Source organism: Trichechus manatus, unplaced genomic scaffold (genome assembly GCF_000243295.1).
Source record: "Trichechus manatus latirostris isolate Lorelei unplaced genomic scaffold, TriManLat1.0 scaffold00106, whole genome shotgun sequence".
Taxonomy (NCBI): domain Eukaryota; kingdom Metazoa; phylum Chordata; class Mammalia; order Sirenia; family Trichechidae; genus Trichechus; species Trichechus manatus.
In genome coordinates, this window is record NW_004444042.1 from 6,918,008 (window position 1) to 6,930,771 (window position 12,764).

At 40.7% G+C, this 12,764-nt stretch overlaps 1 protein-coding gene across 1 annotated transcript in view; it reads left to right on the top strand.

Annotated features, from left to right (window-relative positions):
- Positions 1–11,922, top strand: part of USP54 (ubiquitin specific peptidase 54) — a 134,546-nt gene extending 122,624 nt beyond the window's left edge. The window contains exons 21-23 of the mRNA XM_023737678.1: positions 4,021–4,139; positions 9,492–9,678; positions 11,303–11,922. Of these exons, the coding sequence (XP_023593446.1) occupies positions 4,021–4,139; positions 9,492–9,678; positions 11,303–11,862 (866 nt within the window). The 3' untranslated portion in view covers positions 11,863–11,922. The remainder of the gene's footprint in view (positions 1–4,020; positions 4,140–9,491; positions 9,679–11,302) is intronic.
- Positions 11,923–12,764: the final 842 nt, after the last annotated feature.

Genomic DNA, 12,764 nt, shown 5'->3' on the forward strand with positions numbered 1-12,764 from the left:
TCTACATATGAATTTATAGGCATATAAACTTATATGCATATACCATAATTTATTCAACTATTCTTTTATTATTGAATATTTAGGTTGCTTCCAAAGTTTTTTTTTTTAATAATATAACACTGTGATGAGTATCTTTGTACTTAAGTGTTTTGCCATATTTCTGATAAGCTCCTTAGAATAAATTTTTAAACTAGTTGAAGGTTGCAAACTTTTAAAAATCCCTAGATATACATTTATACTTCTGAAGACAGTATGAAATAATACATACCAACCATTAATTTTTTATTTAATAGTAAAAAAAACTAATTTTAAAAACCCATCCAGTGAATCAGTTTGCATCAAAGCTGAACCAGTATATATATTATGAAAGTATTGCTTAGAACCTCAAAATACGTGTCAAACCAAACTACCCTTTATTTTGGTTGCAGTCTCTGGTTTAAACTCAGTCCTTAAGAATTGATATGACATAGAATAAAGAAGTGATTGGCAGAATTAATCAGGAAATGGATGATGAAGAAAAATGCCAGTTAGGATCAATATATGAAAGAATATAATTTTGGGATGAGTCCTTCTTTATCTCATTGTAAAGCATTTATTAAGCACCAAATTACTTTTTCTAAAAATTAAAAGCTTTATACAGATACAATTTACATATCATACAATTCACTTATGTATGATATGTTTTTTAGTATATTTACAGAGTTGTCTATCCACCACCACAATCAAATTTAAAATGTTTTGATCATCCCAAAAAGAAATCCCATACCCATTAGCAGTCACTTTCTACTTCCCCCCAGGCCTCCCAGCCTTAGGCAACCACTAATCTGTTTTCTGTCTCTATAGATTTGCCTATTCTGTACATTTCATATAAATGGAATTTGTACAATATGTGGTATCTTGTGACCAGATTAGTTTTGACATGGTTGTAGTTTCTAAAGAGTTACATAAACACTGCCCTTGACCTATATTCCATAGTATTTTGAACTTGGGCAGACTTCATTTTATAGATATCATTTAAAAATAAAAAACAGATTCTTTGCTATGGAAAATTTTAAACGTATTCAAAAGTGAGGAGTAAAAATAAATGGTATAATAACCCCTCAGGTACTTATCACTAGCTTCCATGGTGATCATTTGGCCAATTATCTACATATGGCCAATTTTGATTTAGCTATAATCCCTCACTTCTCCCTCTGCATAGATTATATTAGAGCAAATTCCAGGCATTATATTATTTCATCCAGGAGTAATTTGGAATGTATCTCTAAGAAATAAGTACTCTTTTTTAAAAAGCAAAACTACAATATTACTATTCCCAAAAATATTAACAATAATTTCTTAATATAATACGGAAACTAGCCAGTATTCCAATTTCCTCAGTCGTCCCATAAATGTCTTTTCACAGTGGGTTTGTTTCAAATCAGGATCCAAACAACGTCCATACATTGCATTTTGTTGATATGTCTCATAAGTCTTTTTTTTTTAGCCTCTAAGATTTCCTTTTCTTTTTTCCCCTTGCCATTTATTTGTTGAAGTAATTTGGTCATTTGTTTTATAGCCATTTCTCACATTTTAGGTTTTGCCAATTATATTCTAGTAGCATTTTAATTAATTAATTTTAAAATATATTCTTCTAGTCCCTTTTTTTTCCCTGTAACCTGGTACTTAGGGCTAGAGGCTTGATTAAAATCAGGTTCAATTTTTAAAAAATAAGAATATTTTATAGGTAATACTGTGTACTTCTTATGTCATATTAAAAAAACAAACAAACCATTGCCGTTGAGTCGATTCCGACTCATTGTGACCCTATAGACAGAGTAGAACTGCCCCATAGGGTTTCCAAGGCAGTAATCTTTACGAGAGAAGACTGCCACATCTTTCTCTGGTTCAAACCGCCAACCTTTTGATTAGCAGCCAAGCATTTAACCACTGTACTACCAGGGCTCCTGTATCATATTAGGAAGCACATAATGTCTGGTAGTCCTTCCTTTTGTTAAGATTGATCAGTGAGAAGACATCATTTTAACCCTATCTTTTATCAAATCCAGAAATCCACTCAACAGCACCCCTCACAAATGGCTCCCCCGCCACCTCTGCTGGAATACCGTGAAGGGATTAGTCTACTCCCTTCAGGTGGGACCAAATTCTAATCATTACAGCTGTATACCTGAGGAGTTCACCTGAGGAGTAAAACATATACATATATAATTTTTATAAATGGGATAGTATACATACTGTTCTTATTATAGACAATTTTCTGTCTACCTCTCTTCCCCTCACATAAGTCCCCACGCTTTATCCTCCACCTCCCCAGGTGAGTGGAGTTAACAATCTGGTGGGCATTCTTCTATTTTCTATTAATATAGTCCTATGTAGACCTACATATACATACTTGTAAAAAAAACCAAACTTGTTGCAGTCAAGTCAATTCCGACTCATAGCGACCCTATAGGATGGAGTAGAACTGCTCCATAAGGTTTCCAAGGAGCAGCTAGTGGATTAGAACTGCATACCTTTTGGTTAGCAGCCAAGCTCTTAACTGCTGTACCACATACACATACAGTGTTTTTTATTTGTCATATTACTTTTTTTTTTAAGTCAATAATACTTCATGAAAATCCTTCTAAGTAATGTAGTTTAACACAGTTTATTCTTTTCAGTGGCTAGGCAAAATTTGATATTGAGGATACCAAAATGTATTTAGTCATTCTGCTAAAGATAGATATTGATTTATTTCTAGTTCTTGGCTACTACAAGCAATGCCACAATAAACATCTTTATAGATATGTTTTTATAAACTGATATTTTTGCCTCTATGGGAGAGATTCCCAGGAATAGAATTGTTGGTTAAGAGGGTAAATATATTTTCAATTTTAATGGAAATTTCCAGGTTGCTTTTGAGAAAGACCGAACATTCCACATTTTTGTAGCAATGTTTTGAGGATGACCTTTTGCACACTTTGTGGGGATCCTTTTAAAAATAAAGATTCCCAGGCTCCAGCCACAGATTTTGATTCAGTAAGTCTCTGATGAGGTCCAAGAATCTGTATTTTTAAAAGCCCAAGATGAGTCTCAGGTGGTGTTGGCACTACTGCATGTAAGCACCATAGAATATTAAAAATAACTGGTCTTCTAACGTAGTACAGTAATATCATACTTTAACCAGATACATATATTAAAATCAAAATACCAAATCAAGACCTGAATTGGTCATAGACATATATACCAAATTTAGCTCAGAATGGAAAACTTAATTAGTTGGATTGGGGTGAGCCCCTTGGGAGTTATATATCCAGTTTGGAACAGGTCTTCTCTGAACAATCTAACAAGATTTTGAGGAGAAATTAAGCATTTAGTGGTTGTGTAGAATTTAAGTGATCAAGAGAAGCTAATGGGGAAAATAAAAGAGTGTTGTTGTTGTTAGTTGCCTTTACAGGTGCAAAATGTTGCTGAAGAGCCCCAGCTCATAGTAATAGGAGTTCACTAGGTGAGGTGATAATAGTCCTATGCTGAAAATCATGAGACTGGAATTTTAATCCTGGTTAAGCTACTAACTGCCTGTCAGACCCTAGAACTTTATGTAAAGTGAGGAAGTTTGACTATATGATTACTATGATCATTTCCATTCTGGACTAGACTGGAGATAATAGTTCTGTTAGTCATCACAGACCCTCTAGGGAATCACTACGTGGGATAATTTCCTCTCTCAAGTCTCTGACAGAAGCTGATTGTGTTTACAAAAATGAAATGAGACAAGATAGGGACATTTAGCTGTTCACAGAGCTCTTTCTCTACAAGGTTCTTCAGGGGCTGTGATCTGAGATGCTTGTGGCCTACAGGAAACTATCCATATTCTGAAAATCCTTTTTGTTTCTACGTTCTGAGAGCACATCCGCATTGGACTCAGGGATACCCACTTGTTATTTAATGAAACAAGAAATGAGTTTGTGCTGCCATGCTCAGGGTTCAGGCTCTAGGGGAAGTGGTGGCTTCAACTTGTATTTGTGTTTTCCTTCTCAGGCTCTGCAGATGGCATGGGGAGAAGGCTGCACTCGGCCCCTGGCCTTGGTCTCTCAAAGACCCCAACAGCAGAAATGGAGCACAGTCTCTGCGAAGCCAGCACAGTGCCTGATTCTCAGGTAGCAGCCTCACGTGCTAAGGTCTGGGCATGAAGGGGTGTGTTGGGGAAGGAAGTATGGAGAGGTGTGAGTGGCAGGGTTAGTGGTAAGATAGAGGCATGGTAATGTGGGGCTATCAGAATAAAACAGTGTTCATGATTGGGCTAAGGAGCCCTGATGGCACAGTGGTTAAGTGCTTGGCTGCTAACCGAAAGTTTGCTGGTTTGAACCCACCAGCTGCTTTGTGGGAGAAAGATGAGGCAGTCTGCTTCCATAAAGATTACAGCCTTGGAAACCCTATGGGGCAGGGTCGCTGTGAGTTGGAATTGACTCGATGGCAATGGGTTTAGTTTTTGGTTTGGATGACTGGACTCATTGAAGCAAGAGGAAATTGCCACATGGCCACTAGCTTTCAAACATGTCTAATTCAGGTCTTTACTAGTGAGTCTTCCCCTATTTTCTCCCATACACTTGGGGACAGGGTCTGTGGGAAAACCACTGGTCTGGTATTATGTGCCTGCCTGTGTGAGTCTGTGTGTTTGAAGGCTGTACTTTGCAAGGCCCAGCAGGGAGCATGGGGACAAAGAACAGTACTGTGCAGAGAACTTTTGCTGCACCTCATGCAGTCTCAGTGGCACCATTGTTTCAGAGAGGGAGGAGGCTCCAGTCTCTTCCTTCAGTTTTGTAAGTAGAATCAGAATCCGCCTATCCAGAGCACTCTCCTTCCCTTGCTTGGTAAAAATAAAATGCAGGTGAAGGAGCAGGGAGAAACTGAAGGTTGTAATTTGGGGGAAAGCCATGCACACTCAGCAAAATGAGGACACACTAGTCATTACTTTATTGGTGCATAATCAGTTGGTGCCCAGAGTAATGTCCCTTCCCTGTAACAGTTCTGGAAGGGTGTGTTAAAGGGTTCCCCAGAGTACAAAGAGTCACAGGAGCCTTGAGAGGAGTCTCCGAGAAGCAAAGGCTGCTTATTGGGTCAGAACCCACTGAACTAATCAGAGGAAGAAGGGAAGAAATGGGGTAGAGTACTGTTTTGGTTTTTCCTCCCCACCTCAGTACATGACTGAGTGGGCTCCAATGTGCTTCCAAGCATGTCTATTAGCAAGACAAGGAAAATAATTTAAAATCCTCCTCCTTGAGGCTTTTCACATGGTAGATAGATGGATGATAGATAGATTGGTAGATAAATAGATGGATGATAGATAGATTGGTAGATAAATAGATGGATAGATAGATAGATAGATGGTAGATGGATAGCTAGCTAGCTGTCAAGTCGACTCCAACTCATGATGACCTTATGTACAACAGAACAAATTTAGCCTAGTCCTGCGTCATCCTCATGATTACATGTTTGAGTCCATCATTGAGGCTATTGTGCCAATCCTCACTGAGGGTCTCCCTCGTCCTCACTGGCCCTCTACTTTACCAAACATTTGTCCTCCTCCAGCAATTTATCACTCCTGATGATGTGTCCAAAGCAAACAAGTCAGACAATGTTTTTTGTGATCTATAAGGTTTAGGTTTTCATTGACTAATTTTTGTAAATAGATCACCAGGACTTTCTTCCTAATCTGTCTTAGTCTGAATGCTCCACTGAAACTTGTCTACCATAGGTGACTCTGCTGGTATTTAAAATACCAGTGGCATAACCTCCAGCATCACAGCAACACACAAGCCACCACAGTATGACAAACAGAAAGATAGGTGCTGGTTTCACATGTTACTAATGCAACAATCTGTATGTGGAAGACACAAGAAATACACAAGCCAGCAGAGAGCAACAAACGCAAATACTGTCAGTGGCTGGGTTTGGAGGTGGTTGTGCCTTTTCAGAATTTCATTCTTGCCCAAGGAAAGTTGAGTTTTCTTGCCCACCAAGTCAGTTCAATAAAAATTTAAAAACAAGAGGGAGGGAAGGTGTGGGGATGGAAAGACAATAAATAGACAATAGATAAGTGGTAACTTTGGTGAAGGGTAAGACAGTACACAATACTGGGGAAGCCAGCACAACTTGTACAACTCCCTGAGGACTGAATTGCTGGGCGGAGGGCTGTGGGGACCATGAACTCGGGGAACATCTAGCTCAGCTGGCCTAACACAGTTTATAAAGACAATGTTCTACATTCTACTTTGGTGAGTGGCATCTGGAGTCCTAAAAGCCTGTGAGCGTCCATCTAAGATACTCCACTGGTCTCACCAAGGGAGCAAGGGAGAATGAAGAAAACTAAAGACACAAGGGAAAGATTAGTCCAAAGGACTAATGGACCACAACTACCACAGCCTTCACCAGATTGAGTCCAGTACAACTAGATGGTGCCCACCACTGACTGCTCTGGCTGGGATCACAATAGAGGGTCCCAGATAGAGCTGGAGAAAAATGTAGAACAAAATTCTAACTCACAAAAAAAGACCAGACTTACTGGCCTGACAGAGACTTGAGAAACCCTGAGAGTATGGCCCCCGGATACCCTTTTAGTTCATTAATGAAGTCACTCCTGAGGTTCACCCTTCAGCCAAAGATTAGACAGGCCCATAAAACAAAACGAGACCAAAGGGACATACCAGCCCAGGGGCAAGGACTAGAAAGCAAGAGGGGACAGGAAAGCTGGTAATAGGGAACCCAAGGTCAAGAAGGGAGAGTGTTGACATGTCGTGGGGTTGTTAACCAATGTTCTAAAACAATATGTGTACTAATCGTTTAATGAGAAGTTAGTTTGTTCTGTAAACCTTCATCTAAAGTACAATGATTAAAAAAAAACAAAACTAAAAACAGGTTATAAATACATGGCACAAAAGGATATACAGTGAAAATTATATCTCTGTCCCAGTAGTCCTTCAGATCCAGTTTCCCTCCCCAGAGGCACTCCTTTTTTCCATCAGTTGTTCACAAGTTCCTAAACCCCTCTGAACAGCCTGCCATTTCTTTGGAAAATGTGGTCTCTTCTGCCCAGCGTTTCTTCTCATACGCTTTCAATGCATTCAATGGCAAAATGCTATTTTTCTAAGAATGTTTGCTTCCTTTTTTTTTCTGTATTCATTTATTCATTTTTTTCCACACAAATGCTTATTGAGCATATGTATCAGGTGCTGGGGATATAGTGATGAGTGAGCTAGATATAGTTCCTGTTCTTGAATGGAGCTTATCTACTGGGGGAGACAGATTAATAAACAAGCAATTATAACATAATGTGATAAGGATTTGATGTTGTAAGAGTATAATAGAAGGGATATCTAAACTAGGCTTTGGGAATCAGGAAAGGCTTCCTGGAGGAAGCAGAAAGAACATAGCAGGTAACGGGACCAACAAATAAGCAAATATTAACTGAATCAAAAGAAGCTTATTTGGTATGGCAAGATTAGAGTCTAGTGAGGGAAGATATTGGAGAGTGTTGGCAAGTGAGACTGGAAAGAATACAAACAAGGGTCAGATCATGGGCCAGAGTTCTATAAGTCACAGTAAGGCGTTTGAGAGGATAAAGAGAAGTAGACATATTGGAAAGCCAATTAGGAAATCAGTGGGACTTGGTGACTGCCTACCTGCATAGGGGGTGATGGGGAGAGGAGAATCAAGTAATATATCCAGGATTTACAGGTTGATGATGATACCTTTAACAGAAATAGAGAGCACAGGAGCTGGAATATATTTAAGGGAAGAGATGAGTTCAATTTTAGATATATTAAGCATGAGTCGAGATATCTGGTAGGGCTTTAGATGTGAGACATATGAACCAGGAATTGAGATTTAGGAATCACAGTCATTAAAAAGAGGAAAAGAGTAGAGTGAAAAGAGGAGAAGAGCTAGGACATATTCCTGAAGAGTATCAGATTTAAGGTGGTTTTTCTTCTGAAGAACTCTAAAAGGAGACTGAGAAGCCGAGGCCAGAGAAGGGGAGCCAGGGAAGTATGGTGTCATGGATACCAAGGGAAGAGTGTTTCAAGAAGAAAGGAGTGGTTAGCTTTGCTGAGAGGACTGGCTCCTGGTCCTTAGCCTGTAAGGTACAGCCTACTGTGTATGTGCCTACTGTGTGCCAAGCTGTGGTAGGTGCTATGAGCGTACAGTGAAGTGCCTATAATGTCTCACGTACTGAAGTGAATACGAAATGTATTCTACTAGGGGGGAAAGACTATAAACAAGTAAACAAATGATGTAATTCCAGACAATAAATGTGATGGAGAAGAATAAAACAAGGCAAGGGGATAAAAAAAGATAGTGGTAGTTACACTTATGGCTATTGTAGATAGGGTGGCAAGGGAAATATAATCTCTAAGAAAGTAACATTTGATCAGAGACCTCAGTGATATGAAGGTGCAAACCATGAGAAGAACATTCCAGGTAATGGAAACAGTAAGTGTAAAGGCCCTGAGGTGGAAGTGAGCTTGGTGTATTTGAGGAACATTAAGAAGGTTAGCGTGGAGTGCTAATGGCACAAGAATGGTAGGAGATAAAATGAGAAAGGTCAGTAGGGCCAGATCACATAGGACCTTGCGGGTTGGTAAGGAAGTAGCAGACTGGAGCTAGGAAGATAAGACTGGAGGCTATTGAAGTAGTCCAGGTGAGTTCAAATACATACTTCATAGGTAGAAATGATAGTACTTGGTAAAGGCAACTAATGGAATTACAGATGGGAAGTGGGAAATCAAAGGCAATGCCAACATCTGAATCCGGGTGATTTAGGAAAATGTGGTACCAGGAGGAGAAGTTTGGAAGGGTAGTGGTTCAATTTTGGGCATATTAGTGTTTCAGATGTTAAAGGCAGGGGCGGGGCTGGGAGATATTTCTGGGACTTTACCACAAAAGCAGATAACTAATAAAGTAGACATAAGCATCATGAGTACAAATTTGACAGGTGAAAGAAGAGGCTGTGGAATGTAGCAGTGACAGGAGACAAGAGTGAAGCCCTTGGTTCTACATTTAAGTAAATATATTTTAGTTCCCAGTACTTAAAAGAGGATGAATAGGATTCTCTTTTCTTAATCTCTCAGGTTTTCTGAATCTTTCTCTCTCTCTCTCTTTCTTTTTCTTTTTTTCTGTCTTGATCTCTCTAATTCTCCTGTTAGCATTAAGGAGTTTGCGAAAGATCTGGATGGTGGGGTTGGGAAGGTGAGGGCTGTGAGGAAGACTCTGGTTAAGGGAAGAGGATCTGAAGTTTGGACTCTCCAGTTCATGATGATTAGGATGTTTCCTAAAAGGGCTGAGAAAGGACAGTGGCTGAGTAAATAGGATTGCTTTCCAGAACAACGGCATGTTTGTGCTCTTGTTCCCTCCATTTCCCCCTGCTCGCCTCACTGTGTTTACCCAAACACATCCTGCTGTATGTTAATCCTCATTTCTTCATTTTTGGTTTTTTTGTCTTGTCTTATTATAAGGAGTCATCAAACGTGATGAAAAACCCATTGGAAACCGGGCACCGTTGTTCCAGCTCCTCTTCCCTCTCTCTCATCCATGACCCTCCTGTGTTTCTCCTTGGTCCCCAACTCTACCCTCCCCAACCACAGTTCCTGTCCCCAGATGTCCTGATGCCCAGCATGGCAGGGGAGCCCCATAGACCCCCAGGTAACTGCTTCCAAATCTATTATTATATGCCAGAACATGGTATCTTTCCAGGGGTGGGGGGTCTCCAAGGTGGGGTGGTATAGGATATAAATTACTGCTTTACAATCAAGCATTGATCTAGATGAATTATGATTGAATTACTTCTTGTGCAACATGGTTCTTAGACCAATGGTCTAAACCAGTGCCCCCAGAACCTGACTAACCCATGAAAATGAACTGCTTCAGTCATGAGAGGATAAGCTTTTCAATGACTGAGGGAAGTTAATACCCAATCTTTAGGATCCCCTCAAAACAAAGTTATCAGCTAGTTTTCTCTCCTTCTGTCCCCTATGTCTCAGTTGAGGGGTGATCTAGGAGGACAAGGAATGAATAGAAAACTTAGAAAATAGGAAAACTTTGTACATGGAGTATACATGCCATGTGTGCAGACCCAGACAATCCTGAGGAAGGTGGGCAGTATCATCATGGCTTTCTTTGATCCTCCACAGCAAAATGGTCTTTTCCTTTTCATGGGCAACTAATAGAATTGTACATGGGAAGTAATCTATAACATAAGGCAGTGATTCCCAATACAGGGAAGGGGATGTGCTATTGGTACCTAATGGGTAGAGGCCAGGGATGCTTCTAAACATCCTACAAAGCACAGGGCAGCCCCCCTCCTTCCCCAACAAAGAATTATCAGCCCAACACATCAATAGTGCTGAGGTTGAGAAACCTTGGCTTAAGGATATAAATGTCTGGGGGTAGGGGTGTTCTAGAACAGAAGATAGAATAGTACTGTTGATGTTTGTGTTCAAATTTCAGGGAGCTTTGGGTAAGCAGACCTTCTGGATAGATGGACTCCCTATTAATCAATAGAGCAGCCAGGCAGTCAGTTTCATTTAACAGTTGTTAAGGGCATCACTGATCAGTCAGGCAGCATTGATTACAGCCTGTTCTGTAATGAATGCTACAGTGAAAACAAGAGAGAAAGAAGTCTTTCTGTTCTCCAAGAGCTCAGAGTTTAAATAATCAGAATATATTCATCCATACAAGAGCATAGTACACATGTTGCTGGGTCATAAAATAAAGAATGGAAGCATTTTTTTAGAAGTGATTAAAAAATTAGTTATTTTGTTTTAAAGAAAGGGGAATAAACATATAGAAAAGGCATTCCACATTGTGTAATTGAGAGGAGTGGTGTGAACAAACGCAGAGATCTCTGAGAATGAACAAGAATGTAAGCAGAGATTGCTTAACTGGAGTGAAGTTACCATGTTGAAGGAGGCTGAGTAATGTTTTAGGGTAGTGGCTCTAGGAGTAGAGTTATCAGATTGTAGTGACACTTGCTGTATTAGGGAGCCATTCTAGTGTGTGTGTATGTGTGTGCAGTAGAGAATAGATTATAGTGGATTGAGGTAGGACAACCATACAGGACACTGTTCCATTTGCCCATGTTGATTTTGATGAATATTAAGAATTTAAAAAAAAAATGAAATCAAAAGCAAAGCTAGCTTCCTTCTTTCCCTTGTGAGTATGATCTTGGAGGTGTAGAGAGCTGGGAGCAATAGCCAGGAATGGTCCTCTGGGAAGGAGAATGGTTTTCTGAAGATACTCAGTCTTTGTTTTTCTTTTCTCTCCCTAGGAACTTGGAGGAATGTCCAGCAGTTTCTGGCTATGTGTGACAGGGGTGAAACTTCCCAAGGGACCAAATACACAGGAAGGACTTTGAACTATCAGAGTCTTCCCCATCATTCCAGGACAGATGCCTCCTGGCGACCCTGGTCAGAGAGTAACCAGCATACTGGGGCCAGATTTCTGACCACTCCAGGGTGCCAGCCTCCACAAACTCACACTGCCACACTACCAGAAAGATGCCAGGGACTTCAGGTTCCTCATGCTCAGTCCTGGGGGGATCTCTCCCACCCCCCCAGCCACCCTCCTATTGTTCACCACGTGTCCTCACCATCCAGAAGTCTTCATGTACCCCTGAGTTCTGCTTGGAATTCAGGTCCTATTCCAGGGGCCCAAGCCCCTGGTCCTCGAAGAGTAGATATGCCCCCAGATGATGATTGGAGGCAAAGCAGTTATGCCTCCCAGTCCGGGCATAGGAGGACAGGGGGAGAAGGATTTCTGTTTGTTCTAGCAGATGCTCCCAGAAGAGAGCAGATCAGGGCCAGAGCCCTGCAGCACAGCAGGTGGTAAGGGTCACCCCTTTCCTCTCCTGGAGCCACACCTTTCTCTGTAAAACTGTACTGTGGGCAGAGTTGGTACCCTGCATCCCTGTCATGGTTATGCCAGTCTCATCTCAGCATAGAGTTGGCAGTTTCCCCTAGGGATGCCAGGGACTTCTAAGGAGACCTGGCTCTTTGGGAGGAAATATTTGAAATTCCAATTTCCATTCACTGTAAAAATGAATCCATAATATAACTGTGACACTAGTCATTCTTTATCTCAAGGCCACCATTTTATTCCTGGATACTCTGTGCTTCCACCTCCACCAGAACCCTCATGCTCTGTTCACAACTATAGTCCCAACTTCTACTCTTTGTTTTATCTACCTATGCCTATTACCTGACCCTCTGTCTTCGCTAGCCCCATCCTTAGAGGAACATGTAGCCCTGTGGTAATGGTCCTGACTACATCATTCAGGGCAGCCCACCTGCCCGGTATTATGGCCTGCCAGCCTTCCCTGTGCCCCCAAACCTTAGGCCTAGAAGGTGGATCTGCCAAAATAACATTCACCCTTCTGAACAGATGGAGTCAGGCACACTAACACACCCTCCTATCCTCAGCAACAGAGCCATTACTGCCACTTGCTCAGTCGCCATTGTAAACCCTCAGAGTCAGCTAAACTATTTTAGGGCCACACATACTGTTTTTGTAAAGTATTTTTCATTAATAAATCTACAAGATAGTTCTATTTAATCCCTTGTCATTCTTCCCTTTTGTATGCTCTTGCTCCGTTGTATTGGGGTGGGGATGCCTAGGCAAGCAAGAAATACCAATTCCAGTGGACTGGAGCTCCCAGAGAGACAGCCCTGGCATGCATATATATATATATATACATATATACATATATATACATATATACATATATATATATA